The sequence below is a fragment of the Pinus tabuliformis genome, chromosome 9, assembly GCF_031772625.1.
Source record: "Pinus tabuliformis cultivar Carrire ecotype Pingquan chromosome 9, CPIR1, whole genome shotgun sequence".
Lineage (NCBI taxonomy): Eukaryota > Viridiplantae > Streptophyta > Pinopsida > Pinales > Pinaceae > Pinus > Pinus tabuliformis.
In genome coordinates, this window is record NC_142307.1 from 1,399,832,802 (window position 1) to 1,399,848,048 (window position 15,247).

The 15,247-nt window shown below is 38.6% G+C and overlaps 1 protein-coding gene across 6 annotated transcripts in view; it reads left to right on the forward strand.

Moving 5' to 3' along the window:
* Positions 1 to 15,247, forward strand: part of LOC149153778 (uncharacterized) — a 186,286-nt gene that overhangs the window by 9,175 nt on the left and 161,864 nt on the right. For 4 of the 6 annotated variants that reach the window (XR_016262688.1, XM_089440129.1, XM_089440127.1 and 1 more), the window contains exon 6: positions 10,781 to 10,929. Coding sequence is in view for 5 of the 6 variants with exons in the window: in XM_089440129.1 (XP_089296255.1) it covers positions 10,781 to 10,929 (149 nt within the window). In the remaining variant the exon portion in view is untranslated. The remainder of the gene's footprint in view (positions 1 to 10,780; positions 10,930 to 15,247) is intronic. The other 2 variants (XM_089440130.1, XM_089440131.1) reach the window with 1 other exon arrangement.

The following is a 15,247-nucleotide window of genomic DNA, read 5'->3' on the forward strand; positions in this document are numbered from 1 at the left end:
TCCCAGTGAAGACCTTCTCTGCAGTAATCTTGCCCAATGCCCTATGAGGAGTTCTATTCTGGACATAGATTGTCGTTCTGCATGCTTCTGCCCACAGGAATTTTGGCATATCCTGATCACACATCATTGCCCTAGCCGCTTCCACAATAGTCCTGTTCTTCCTTTCTGCTACTTCATTCTACTCCGGATTGTAGGGAGCTGTCCACTCTCTTCTGATGCCCTCCTTAGCACAAAAATCGGTGAAGTCCTTGTCAACATACTCTCCACCATTGTCTGAGTGCAACACTTTTATCTTCTTTCCTGTCAGATTCTCCACTAGAGCCTTGAGCTCTTTGAATCGACCGAAAAACTCATCTTTGGTTTTCAAAAAGTAGATCCAAGTCTTCCTGGAATGGTCTTCGATGAAGGTGCTGAAGTATTCGGCACCACTAAGAGCTTTTGTGGACATCGGATCGCAAATGTCTGAGTGTATCAATCCTAGTACATTCTTGGCCCTATTGTTACTTCTTGGAAATGCTGCTTTGGCATACTTGCCTAGAGCACATCCTCTGCTTACATCATCTCGTTCAGTACTAAGATCTGGAATTCCTGTTACAGTTTTTCTGAGAATTCTCAGAGCTCCATGGTGCAAATGCCCCATCCTTCTATGCCATAGTTCATTGAAATCCTTGTCTCCATTACTGCCTATTACTGCCATTGGTGATTCTAGCTACAACCTGTACAACCTGTTACTTCTGATTCTGATCTGAACCTTCTTTTTCCAACTTGGTTGTTTGACGTATACTTTCTCCTTAATGAAGAAAACATCATAGCCCTTGTTTTGAAGTTGAGATACTGAAAGTAAGTTCATCCCCGGTCCTGGCACATGCAACACATTGGTAGCTCAGAACTGCTCTCCTGTTTTTGTTTGAAAAACTATAGTACCTTTCCCTATTTTTACACTTTGCCTTATTCCCCATGGTGATCTGAAAATTCATTTTTTCTTCCTGATAATCTGAAAAACATTATTGGATTTCGGTCATATGCTAGGAAGCTCCACTATCTATATACCAAACCTCTGAGGAGGCAGAGCTTGCTACGTAAGTAACTTCTTCTGGAAGCCAACATAGAATAATCGTAATTTCTGTCTCTTGTGCATTCTTCTGAAAATCTGCATGAGTCTCCTTGAGTGGATGCTTTTGCATCATGCTCTTGACCCATAATTGATTTTCCCTTCCTGTCACCAAATCTTTGCTCTGATACCATGTGAAAATTTCTAAATAGAAATTCTATTATTGAAACAACTGATTTATTTCACCTACTTATTATTCTCAATAAGTTATTTATGAAATCCCTTAAGTAAATATTAAAATAAATTCTACTGCAGATATCACACCATTATACATAAACAAATATATGCACAAGAATCAATCACATCAACAAAGTTATTTTTGGACAATTGTCCCCTGAAAAACCCAATGTGGGAAAACGGTGCAGCAGAGGAGGGTTTTATTAATCTTCAACAACAATTGCTTTTACAGAAAAATTTACATTGACACTGGGAGAAAACACCTGAGACTTTTCTTTGTGACTTTCTGACACCCTGGAGAGCTTCCTTTCTCTACTACGTTAGCCCTACGTCATTCTGCGTGGCTCTGCGCAGCTTTGGTCCCTCTCTATGTCATCCCTACGCCTCTCTGATCTGTGTCTCCCTCTGCACTGTCTCTCAGAGTCCCTGTGTCACTTCCTTTGAGCTCCTTGACTGCTGCTAATCCCCTCTCTTCCTCCACCTTGTAACTCTCCCTCTGAAATCAATCTCCTTCTCTTTGATAATTGATTTTCCTTGAGATACTAAGCATCTGCTGGTGTGTCTCCAACTGACCCTCAAGCCTCCTTAGAAACTTTTCCTGTTGAGTCTTCAACGGCTGAGATTAAGTCCCTAATCAACGACTAAGATTAGATTTGGCTCGATCCTCTTCATTTAGAACCTTCTCACCCAGTTTTATATTAATACCCATTAATATTTTAATTTTCTTAAGTTTAGACTCAGGAAATCTATTAAAAATATTAATTATTTTAATATCTCTCCAACTGGATGGAATTTCCCAAAACAATTTCTGGGTTTTGGAGATCTTAATTGCCTTGGCCTCTCTACCAATTTTCAAGGCTAGAGCACATCTGATGCTACCACAAATCAACAACTTCCACAATAGTCCTATTCTTCATTTATGCTACTCCATTCTGCTCCTGATTGTAGGGAGCTGTCCAGTCCCTTTTGATGCTTTCCCTAACGCAAAAATCGGTGAAGTCCTTGTCAACATACTCTCCACCATTGTCTGAGCGCAACACTTTTATCTTCTTTCATGTCAGATTCTCCACTAGAGCCTTGAACTCTTTGAATCGACCGAAAACCTCATCTTTGGTTTTCAGAAAGTAGATCCAAGTCTTCCTGGAATGGTCATCGATGAAGGTGACGAAGTATTCGGCACCACTAAGAGCTTTTGTGGACATCGGTCCGCAGATGTCTGAGTGTATCAATCCTAGTACACTCTTGGCCCTATTGTTACTTCTTGGAAATGTTGCTTTGGCATACTTGCCTAGAGCACACCCTCTACATACATCATCTCATTCAGTACTAAGATCTGGAACTCCTGTTACAATTTTTTTGAGAATTCTCAGAGCCCCATGGTGTAAATGTCCCATCCTTTTGTGCCATAGTTCATTTAAATCCTTGTCTCCATTACTGCCTATGAGTGCCATTGGTGATTCTAGCTGCAACATGTACAACTTGTTACTTCTAATTCCGATCTGGACCTTCTTTTTCCAACTTAGGTGTTTGATGTATAATTTCTCCTTATTGAAGAAAACGTCATAGCCCTTGTTTTGAAGTTGAGATATGGAAAGTAAGTTCATCCCCAGTCCTGGCACATGTAGCACATTGGTAGCTCGGAACCGCTCTCTTGTTTCTGTTTGAAAAACTATAGTACCTTTCCCTACTGGAGTACACTTTGCCCATGGTGATTTGAAAATTCATTCTTTCTTCCTAATAATCTGAAAAACATTCTCAGATTCCTATCATATGTCAGGAAGCTCCACTATCTATATACCAAACCTCTGAGGAGGCAAAGCTTGCTACACAAACAACTTCTTCTTCCAATATGGAAGCCAACATAGAATAATCGTAATTTTTGTCTCTTGTGCATTCTTCTGAAAATTTGCACAAGTCTCCTTGAGTGGATGCTTCTGCATCATGCTCTTGACCCATAATTGATTTTCCCTTCCTGTCGCCGAATCATTGCTCTGATACCATGTGAAAATTTCTAAACAGAAATTCTATTATTGCAGCAACTGATTTATTTCACCTACTTATTATTCTCAATAAGCTATTTATGAAATTCCTTTAGTAAATATTAAAATAAATTCTACTGCAGATATCACACCATTATACAGAAACAAATGTATGCACAAAAATCAATCACATCAACACAGTTATTTTTGGACAATTGTCCTCGGAAAAACCCAATGCGGGAAAACCAGTGCAGCAAAGGAGGGTTTTATTAATCTTCAGCAACAATTGCTTTTACAAATTTTTTTACGTAGACACCAAGAGAAAACACCTGAGACTTTTCTCCAAGACTTTCTGACACCCTGGACAGCTTCCTTTCTCTACTGCGTCAGCCTTGCGTCATTCCACGTGGCTCTGTGCAGCTCTGGTCCCTCTCTGCGTCATCCCTGCGTCTCCCTCTGCGCTGTTTCTCAGAGTCCCTGCGTCTCTTCTTCTGAGCTCCCTGACTGCTGCGAATCCCCCCTCTTCCTCCACCCTGCAACCCTCCCTCTGAAATCAATCTCCTTCTCTTTGAGAATCGATTTTCCTTGAGAAACTGAGTATCTGCTGGTGTATCTCCAACTGACCCTCAAGCCTCTTGTTATACTTTTCCTGTTGAGTCTTCGACCGAGATTAAGTCTCTAATCAACAGAGAAGATTATATTTGGCTTGATCCTCGTCATTTAGAACCTTCTCACCCAGTTTTATATTAATACCCATTAATATTTTGATTTTCCTAAGTTTAGACTTAGGATCTCCATTAAAAATATTAATTATTTTAATATCTCTCCAACCAGATGGAATTTCCCAAAACGATTTCTGGGTTTTGGAGATCTTATGTGCCTTAGCCTCTCCACCAATTTTCATGGCTAGATCACATCTGATGCTACCACAAATCAACACCAATCACAAAGGTGTTAGTTTTGTGCAACTTAGGAAGGCTATGCACTGTCACCTCAATATATCTTTGTCTACTTAGGTTGGTTCTTCTCCAACTCAAGGGGGGTTTCCCTAAAGATAGGATTGCAAAGGCTATCGAGTGGAGGCTGTAGGTGATGTATGGAGAGCAAGCCTTAACAAAACATAGCTTGTAGCATATGGAAAAAATATTTTTTTCCCAAATTAATACATAGGAAATAAACAAAAAACTACTAAAGTGGAAGTTTGTGGGTCCAACTGCTAGTCTAGGCATCATAGACTAGACAAAATCCTTGCTCTCTATCTCCGTTCAACACTCCCTCTTAGAGAGGAAGGTGTTTTGTACTATTCCCAGCTTATCTTTGAGGTAGAAAAATCTGCTTGGGTCAATGGTTAATAGGTCAAAGCCTCCATTGTAGGCTTCTAGGGTTTATGTCAAGAGTCCTTGTCCTTGTCCCTTCTTGGGCTTCTTGAGTCAAGAAATATTTTTATGATTATTGTAAATTAGGTCATTTAGACCTCGTCCACCAAGTCGGCCTCAAAGAAGGACAAATCGGCCTCATCAAGGGAATTTGACCTCATGGAAGCAGTATAAATAGAGGGAGCTCGATTCATTTGGAGACACACTCACTCAAGTTCGATCTTCATAGAGAAAGAGGATGAAAAAGGAGAGCGAAGTGCAGGAGAAGAAGACCTAATCAAAGAAAGAAGAAAATCGAAGTTTTCTGGGCATCTCTCTCACATGTGTGAAGTCTGCTAGGGTTTCTTGACTGAAGCTGGTGGCCGAAATTTCTAAATTAGTTGCAAGATCGAAATTTTGAAGTTGCAGGAGGGCTGAAATTGTAGGCTTGAAGCTGGGCCGAAGTTCTGAAGCAATAGGGCTGAAATTATGTCTTTGATGCAGTGTTGATGCAATATTGATGCAGTCTAGTTGCAGTTGATCTTTGAAGTTTGAAAGAACAATTTGAGGGCTGACTTGGTGGAGGAGGAAGGTCTTTTGGTCTAAGCTCTTGGTCTATCTCAATTTGAATTTGCTAGTGGAAGAGTTTGTCTGGGTTTTCCCCTATAGAGGGGTTTTAGCCCTAACTGAGTGCTTACATCTGGGGCGTTTATCTTCATGTTTTGATTTGATGATTGCTTGATGAAACAATGATAAAAGAAGAACATAAAGAGAAGATAATAAAACTACAAGAAAATCACAAGTAATTATCAATATAAGAGATTTTTTTTGTTTTTTGTTTTTTGTTTTTGTAACATGTCCTGGTTGTAGGAAGTACCCTGGAACATCTGTCCATTGCTACTACTGCTAGGAGACCCAAGAGCCTTAATGCATTACTTGTTGTTGAAATTTCTAAGTATTATTCATTAGATTTTTTTTTTGTATTCTCTGGTTTATTTCGCCTACTTGTTTAATTACTAACAAGTTATTTAATCATATAAATATTGAAATAAACACAATACAATCTCAACCATCTACAGATCAACAGCTGAAAGAAATAGACAAACACACAAGGGACACCGTTATTTTTGGACAATCGTCCTCGAAAAACCTAACTTGGGAAAACCGTTGCAGCAGTTCTGAGGGTTTTATTATTAAGCAACTTTTCTTGAGTACACCGGGTGCCAAACTGGCTCACTCGATAGAAAATAATCTGGCAGTAATACCTCTCTTCGGAAGCAGATATTCTGAAAGTTTGCTCCACAAAACCCTCTCCAGCACCTCTCTGAGGCACTGCGTCAGCCCTCCTGGCCTCTGCGTCAGCCTGAAACCCTCTGCGTTAGCCCTCTGAGGCTCTGCGCAACCTCTCTGGCCCTCTGCGTCAATCACGCAGGCCCTTTGGGCCTCTGCGCGGTCACTGTTGGCCTCTGCGCAGTCACTGTTGGCCTCTGCGTGGCTCCCTCTGGCTACGCGTCTGTCTCTTTGCCTCTGCGCTGGTCTTCCGACAATCTCTGTCTCTCTGCCTTGCACTCACTGCCCCTCGCTGCAATACTGATCATTGGTTCTGGCTCTGCGTCTGCCTCTTTGCCTCTGCACTGGTCTTTCGGTACTATCTCTGCCTCTCTGTCTTGCACTCGCTGCCCCTTGCTGCAATACTGATCACTGGTTCGATTTCTCTTAGCAAACTCCGCTCTAGAAAATCGAACTTACTGATCACTTTGGTGTGTCTCCAACTGACCCTCAAGCCCCTCTTACACTTTTTCTGTTGAGTTTTAAACTTTCGAGACTACATCTCTAATCAACGACTAAGATTTGATTTCGCTTGATCCATGTCATTTAGAACCTTCTAACCCAGTTTTATATTAATACCCATTAATATTTTTATTTTCCTAAGTTTAGACTTAGGAAACCATTAAAAATATTAATTATTTTAATATCTCCTTCACTGGGTAGAATTCCTCCAAACCATGTCTGGGTGTTGGAGATCTCATGTGCTTTAGCCTCTCCCAATTTTCATGGCTAGAGCACATCTGCTGCTACCCCAAATGAACACTTGTTTGTGCTAATATACTTCTTAATGGCCTGGGTACATGTGGAGAAGGTGGCCAAGACTTGGGCTACTGAACCACCTGGCAATCACAACAAAGATTCTAGTGAAAACAACTAGTCATTAGGGACAAAGATCATTATTGCATCTAAGTGCACCAAACTTGAATGTCATGGGCTATTTAATACTTCAAATGGGGATCCCCTTCCAAAATCAGCACCCTGAACTCGCAATGGTGTTTTCTCCCTAGGTAGGAGTGGATAAAGGTCAACACTATTAGGTATTTCCAACCCCTAAGGGGAATTAACATTTCCTTAGTTCACCCTTCAATTGATAGGTGTGCCATGGTTAAAGGGTCTAGCTAATGGGAGTGTCCACATCCTATGTGTATAGATGTGAGGAGGGAGCATTCGTGGATGCATGAGTTACCAACTCGGCCTTTGTTTTTCCACCCCTCTTGTGCGCCTTTTACTTTTTCTTGATTTTTCTTTGTATTATTGCTCATAACTCAAGGGTTAGAGCTTGCTTTGAATGATGTGGCAGTTGTATTACCCCTTAATGATGAGTCATTTTATTGCTCATTAGGGTTGGGACATGCAAGGGTTCCTTCTTTTGATGTAATGGAGCAACATGTGCTCAGGAATCAGGTGATGGCCATAATGAGTGAGGTAGAGCTCATGCTAGGCTTTTGCTCACATGCTAATTTGTATGTCCTTGGCCTTTTTTTGCATTTTGATTTTTCTTTCTTTAATTTTGTTGTGGCCATGATATGCTCTTTCTGTTTCTTTTAGCTGCATCAACCTCCTAGGGCAAAGTTTTCGGGCCCTACCTAGGTATGTGGACATATGGGTGCCAAATCCCAAAGAACTCATGACAGGTTGAACCCGAAGAATGGAGGTGAGATAAGGGCTTATAATGTGAGATGGAAAGCGTTAAGTACGACATAGGGATAAATGGCACTGCATTATCTTAATCAGGGCTTCTTGGGCCATTAAGGGATGTCCCACTAGACTAGGATCAACGATTAACCCTCACTTAAGGTCAAAGAACAAGATCACGGTCAAAGCCCATCATTTTTTCAGATCACCCCATAATCTATATGATATGCCCCAAAACAAACAAGTATAAGCACTTGATTGCAAAATGACCAAAGTACCTTTTGAGTGGAGGCCCACCTTTGTCCATGTGCTCATGTCAGATAGGTGAGAAGAAAATGGCTGATGCAAGTGGCAGAGGTATATGGCATATCATCATCTAGTGGTGGCTGTGAGGCGTTGCATGGCTGATCAGTTGGCTGTGAAGTGTAGGAGAAATTTTTCTCCTACAGGGTTACCCATTTTGGTGGGTAATAGTGCCCTAAGAACACTGCATTGTAGTTATTAAGAAATATGCGTAACTGTTTGGCATTATGCCCCTCCCACCCGGGGAATTGTTTTTGCACTGCAAATTAGAAATTAAAAGACTATACATGGAGACAAATACTCTTGGGGGTATGATTCAAAATAATAACTATAGCTAGAAATAAAAGCAAATAGAAGGACCTGAGAGAAATAAAGATCATTCTGAAGAGTCTGAGTTCACATTATTAACTTTGGTAGAATGGCCTCTCTTTTTTAGGCTCAAATTGTGTTGATGTTTGTAGCATTAGATAGGTACTTCCAATGCAAGTTGAAGTGTCTAGCCGTGTGGAAGTTGGTTTAAAGGAATTTTAACCTTAGCAATTATTGTAATTAAAGGAATTATTAAAGTAATTGAATTTTATTAGATAAAGTGAGATTTTATTGAAATGCAAAGATTATTTGCATTGGTGAATTAGATGAATCTCAACCATTGATCGCAAGTGACTTTGAGATCTAATATCAAACATCAATCACTTTGGAGATTAGGGTTGTTGATTTGGTCAATAACTCAAACTTAAGAAAGGAACTTTAGGCTAAGAGAGAAGACACATATTTTGAGCACAAGACACAATAAGATAGTGAGATAATAGTGATTGGGTGAAGGAGGACTTTCATTCAAGCGTATAGAATACGAGGAGTGCAAGGGGAAGCAAGGGAGAAGGATTTATATCAACTAGCAAGATCGAAAGATAGAGTTTGGAGGGTTTGATCAGCTGAAATTTCTCTAGGTTTTGTTGCATTTATATTTTTCGTCAAAGGCCATTTTCACAGGATGAGATTCCTTGTATGCTGAAGATTACATTAATGCAACAACAGATTTGAAGGGCAGAAATCTATGTGTGCATGTGTATGAGATTGGTTAATATTTGCTTCCACTATTATCTTTTTATTTACTTGTTAAAATCTCAACAATAATTTTTATTTAGTAGATTTATAGTAACAAAGTAATTTACAACAAGGTATCTACTAGGGTAATAAATTGCTAGTGGATGGGGTTGGAAAATTTTAACATGGTATCAAAGTGTTTTCTTTAGGAGAAACCAGTCTCTAAGTATTGCACACATGAGAATCAGTATGAGGGTCATGGGGTTGTAGGTCATGGCCGTATGTCGGGTGTCCAAAAAAGTGAAGCTGCTAAGGAAAATTGCATGTGTTTGGGGAGCTTCCCTTTTGATTCAAATCCTGGATTACCAAACCCTGGCAATACTATCCTAGGGAGAAGCTCCCTTGGGTTGGAGGAGAGCTCGCTAGAAGCCAAAAGAGCATTGGTGAGGTGACATTGGCCTTCTCTAAGGTGCACATGGTTTTGCACTTGAGATTTTGGAATTTATCTCAAGAACTGCAAGATTTTGCTTTAACAAGTCCCAATATGTAATAAATTGATATTCAAATTCTTTTACAATTGTTTAAATTAATGCATTGGTCCTACCTCTTGCAACAATAATTGCTTGAGTATTTGGTCACTGAGTGGCTTTTTGTGTGGTATCAATCTTTGATGGCCCATATCCTCCTATCCCATCCATATGTGCTCACTTCACATGCTAGCTGTTTTCTATCCTCTCATGTATCTCGAACACCTGATGCGGGGTAGGCTGACGTCTTAATTAGCTTGATTATAATATTCCTAGAATCTCAAAATTAGACGTTGATATTGAGTGCTAGTCTTCAATAAATGGACATTTAGCGAATGAAATTGGCATTCACAATTACCTTTATCCATATTTATCCACATTCAAACATTGATTTTGAGTGTAATCTTCATTGAATGAGAGTGGATGTGTATTGATCCCTTGTTAATCAAAGTTAATTTTGAGATTATATTTCTGGTGAGAGAAGCAAAGTGTTCTTATATTGCAGGATGGAAGAGATGTGTCAAATGTTCAATAAAAAGAGCTGGCAGTAATGTAAAAAATAACTAATATGGATTGAAACCCCAGATTTTATTAGCTATGGGAGTTTGCACTAAATTTTTCTATTTCAGCCTTTGTAGTATGTTGTTATCAATAATTAATTTGTCATTGGATGACTAACATGACTAGGTGTGTTTTTGTGTTTTTTCTTTAAGAAGTTTGAGGTTAATATGTGTTCCGATGGTTACCATGTTTTGGGGAAGGTTTGATACTTTTGGATTATAAATTGAAGGTTCTTTGTTGGACTGAGAATCATGTATTACTTTAGGAGCATGGACAAATTGTTACTAAAATGTCAAGCTAACTGAACATAATCTAGGCATATATTGTAAACCAAGTTATATGTAGGTTTTTTAGTTTGGGAGTTTTAGCTTCTTGAAACCATGACATTCATATCATTCTTTATGACTCTATTATTGTTTCAGATTTTTTATCTTAATGTTTGTCTTCATGCAGATTCTTTCATAGTTATGAAAGATGTTAAGTATTTCCCTCTTGGGTATCAACCTCCCGTATTAATGTAGACATTTTTCACTGGTCTTCACACCTTTCCAGTGTTATCATAGATGCTGAATTTTCTCAAATTTACTTGTTTGTGCCGATGTGATTATTTTTATTGAATGCTATAACATTAGCGTCAAGAGAGCCAAATCATTATTTCATTTCAATTTTTTTTGAAGAAAATCTCTTGAATTTAGTCTCTGTTCTCATTGAGCTAAATATTAAGTGTTAAAACAAATTAGTTGATAATGTTTTGTTTAGGGTATCAAGATTTGCAGAAGAACACCAAGGATAATGCTATACTAGATTTGCAAAGCATCAAGTACGAGGATTGCAATTTCATAGATGGAGAGAGGTTTGAGAATATGGCAAAACCTCTTTGTTTTTCCGGGAAAGAAAGGTCCAAAGAGGTCAGAGTCACATGCTTATTAGCCATTGCTTAAGATTGAAATGCTGATGCTATGCACTGATTTCTATGGGTAAATAAATTATTAATGGATATGCTTTTAACACATGGTTATAGACCTCACATAAAATCTCCCATGCTGATGAGTTAATTATATGAATCTTTTTTGCAAACACATTAGAATTGGCTTTTTCTAATAAAGTGATGCACTCCATAGTCCTGCGACTCCTTTCTTATAAGATTAACTTTGATGGAAGGAGGTGATGATGGATTAGATGAGATTCATCAGTAAAACATTCTTGCATTTACTTTAAATTAGTTTCACTTTAAATACAGACCTTTTATGCGTTTAGGAGAGTTACAACTATTTTCTTTGTTTCTTTCTTTTTCATTTCTTGCTCAAAAGTTGACTTTTGAAAGATACATGGTTGTGCATGATGTCCATGAGATTTAGTAGACTACCTTTATAAATATTTTGTTGTACATTTCAACAAGGTCTGCCGAGTAAATCTTCTTCATTAACTCTCTTGCTAGATTCTACTGTGAATGCCTTCGAAGTTAATACTTGGGAAATAACTAAGAATAAGTAGTGCTAATAGTGCTACTCAAGCATTAAGGGTGCACAATGATCAAGTTTACCATTGCCTACTTAGTAGCACAACGCATGCTCATTGCTAGACTCAAGGAAGACACACACTTTATATTCACTTCCAATTTGCTCAATGCCATATTGCACAGTTGATACAAATTATGGTACCAAATTCGTTTCAAATTTGGCTATTGAGCACAAGGATAGATCTCCAGCGAGAAAAACAATTTACACCAGAGTAGATACATCTTATTACAGAATTGTATACCTTATTGTAACCCTACTCTATACTCAACAGAATAGGACATGCATTTAAAAGGGGTATTGCATATTCCCATATTTGCCTTAGTGACCATTTTGTTTCCTTTTCACCAAGTAATTCTCCAAGTCTAGAGGCTTGTAGCTTAGTTTTCTTGAAGATTTATGGTACCAAGAACCCTCTTGAGCCATTTTTCAACTTATACACTTGATGTTTTCTCTTTCTGCATGAAGCATGACATTGTTGTATGTACACTTCCTTTTCCAATTCTCCAATTACAAGGCACTTGCAAAGTCCAATTGAGTTGCCATGGCTAACATCAATCTTATTGTCTTCATATTTTCCACAAGTGCAAAGGTTCATTTATAATTATTGCCGTCCTTTGGAAAACCTTTTGCTGCTAACCTTGTTTTGTACTCACCAATTGAGTGACATGCTTTATATTGTCTTCTAGATTCTTTTCACTTTTCCCTTATTGCAAGTACATAAGTTCCCATGTTTCCTATCCCTCTATGGAAACATATTCCTCTTGGGGTGCATTCCATTTTACATGTGCATCCTCGAATGAAAGGGGTGCATATGAATACAATATTATACTTATTAAGGCCATCTTTACTCATGATAAATCTGATTGTTGTAGTCTTCTTGACTTCTTGCTTCCTTAACTAATTTCAAGCAGTTCTTGTTCCTTGTGGCTTATTTCCCTTCAATGTTCATAAATACTACTTTGTAACCCCCAAATCTGCACAGATAAATTCAGGTTTCAAAATCAAACATACATATCATATTTCCAAGTAGATTTAAAGGTCGTTTCCAACATCAGCAGAAAAAGAACTAGTTCAGATCTTTGGGGCACTTACTGAAAACATTTCTAATGATATATGGCTGGATTCCAAAAGTATGAACATCAGTGTCTGCACCAACACCCACAACAAATCTGGGCTCACTAATTGCGGAGAATGAACTGAAGGATGGCGTACTGTTTGAGGTTAATTGCACTTCCCCAGGCTTAATAGATAGCATGCTGGGCGCAGTTACAGCAAGGAGGGTGCTGCATTGACACTTATATGTCCAATTCTGGGCCTGTTCTCACAGGCTATTTTTATGAGATTTCAGGCACTGGTATGACAACAGTATGACAGCAGAGAGGGCATCCTTGTTGGGCAGTAAAATCTACACTTAATGCCTTGGAAAGAGGGTTGGAACTTAAGTATGATGGTTAAATAGAAAATTATGACAGCAGTTAAAGTCAGCACTTAAGTATGACGGTTTTCTTATAGTATTGACTGGTCATGAGGTGAAAGGGTACATGGCCCTTGACTTTTCTTCAATTAATTAACTTCTTATCATTTATGTTTATAAGATTACTGCTCTCTTAAGGAACTCTTTGTCCTCAAAGCATAGCAAATAGGATTTTCTCTAGTTGAGCATGTTTTCATAGTGGAATGAAGTTTATCTGTTTTTAGGAACTTTGACTTCATTTGCGCTTTCAGAATTGGTGATGTTCCTGTGCATTGTTTACTTATTCTTGAGAGTAGAAGTTTCAACACCATATAATTTATAGTATTGACCTTGCCAATTAAACTACATGAACTGTTCTTCAAGGTTTGTAGTATAACTTTCCAACTACATCAACCTTTCTGCACTATATCCATCTCTTCCAAAGGTAGAGGTTAGAGCTTTGTTTGTAGTTCTAGTTCTTGTATTTGAATTGAAATTTTATGACATATTCCTACTTCTTTGAACTTTTGTCCATTAGCGATTGTCAGAGTGAGGTCTCTTGTGGGGTACACAAAAAGGTTAAGTTGTTTAGCAACAACAATGTCTATACAATTATGAGTACTACCAGAATCTATGAGTATTGTGACATTTCTATGACTCCTTTAAGCTTCAAGCAGAGTTATCAGAATTGGTGGAACAAATTGGTCTGACTGGTTTGGGGGTCAAACCGGTCCAGTTCGGGGTCTGGAACTGGAAATGGCCAGTGCAGTATTGAACAGACCTTTTTTCATTGAATCAGCCAATTTTGTACTGAATCAGAGCGACTGGTTTGGGAACGGTTCCATGCGGTCCATACTTGCGCGGGCCAACTTAAAATAATTGTCTTTTTTTTTTTTAATTTTTTCATTTGGTTGGTCCACTTCTAACTTTACCCCAAGCTAGCCTAATATTCAAGCCTATGGCCCTAGTATTGCTGTGCAATTCATGGCAATGTTAAATTCTTAAAGTTAAAGTGACATTCTCCTTTATCTTCATTTTCATCCTTTTACTTAAACTTTTAACATTACCATGAAATGACCTAGGATGTTTGAGAGTGATTCCGACCTCATTATATTTCATATGGAGAAAGTAAAATTTTAGATGTCACTCAAAATCCAACAGACTTAACTTTTTTCCAAGGGTATGGAACTAGTATTTAATCAAGAGCACCAAGCCCTCTATGTACCTTGATGTTAGTGGCATTGGTTTTCGAACTCCTCTATCATGACACTACTAAAAATGTACCCATTACTCAAACAAAATCTTGACTTGACATGCTAATTATTTTTGTATCTTATTTTAACAGAGGGTGATATTGATGACGAAGATCTTGATACAGGCAATGATTTTGATGATATGTAGGTATCTGTTGTAGCGTGATTTTTTTTGGATGCTAGAGGCCATCTAGAGCCCTGTTTGTTGATGTATTTTTGGTTCATAGATGGATTGTACTCGATGCTATTTTGGTTTTGTGCACCCTTACATGCCATATAAATGTGAAAATTTGCTTATTTGTGTATAAATGGTTTGGATTCCCATGAATATATATGTTTTTGTTTAAAATTTGAATATTTTATGTGTTTTTGGTTGACTAGTTTTTTGGTCTGTTTTTTTTACTGGTTCCTATTACCCACCACTTGTGGGTGACCCTATACGAGAAATTTTCTCCTAGATTTGTCTTCAGCTGGTAGGCAGTAGCCCCTGACAGCCCACCAGTGTAACTGATGTTGTGCCAGATGTCTTCGTTCCTTGAGCCAGTCATATCTCCCCTCGCCCATCTTTCGAGATTGTATGTTTGAAGGTGGACTATCCAATCCTAAAGGTATGGTTTTTCATCATGCAACTGGCTTCTTATGTTTGTTTTTCTTGGGCATACTTGGGTATGGATTATTGGGTGACTTGGAAGGGTTTCAATTGTAGTCTTGTTCCCTCACCTTAACTAGGGGGCTAATCCTCAACCCTAGTCTCGTGGGATCTCCCCTACTGGCTTATGGCTTTAGGATGGGCACTACTTGGGAAACCCCGATTTTGGTATCGTGGTCCTATTTTCCCGTTCCACATTTTTCACTCCCCTTTGCACATTACATGCCCTATTTCATTATCTTCCCTCTCTGGGTCCACAAAGCTCTGGTACTCCCCCTCCCCTTGTCCACATGTCTAAGTTGGGCCTGAAACGATGGCCTGGAGGTTGATGTAGCTAAAAAAAAGATAAAA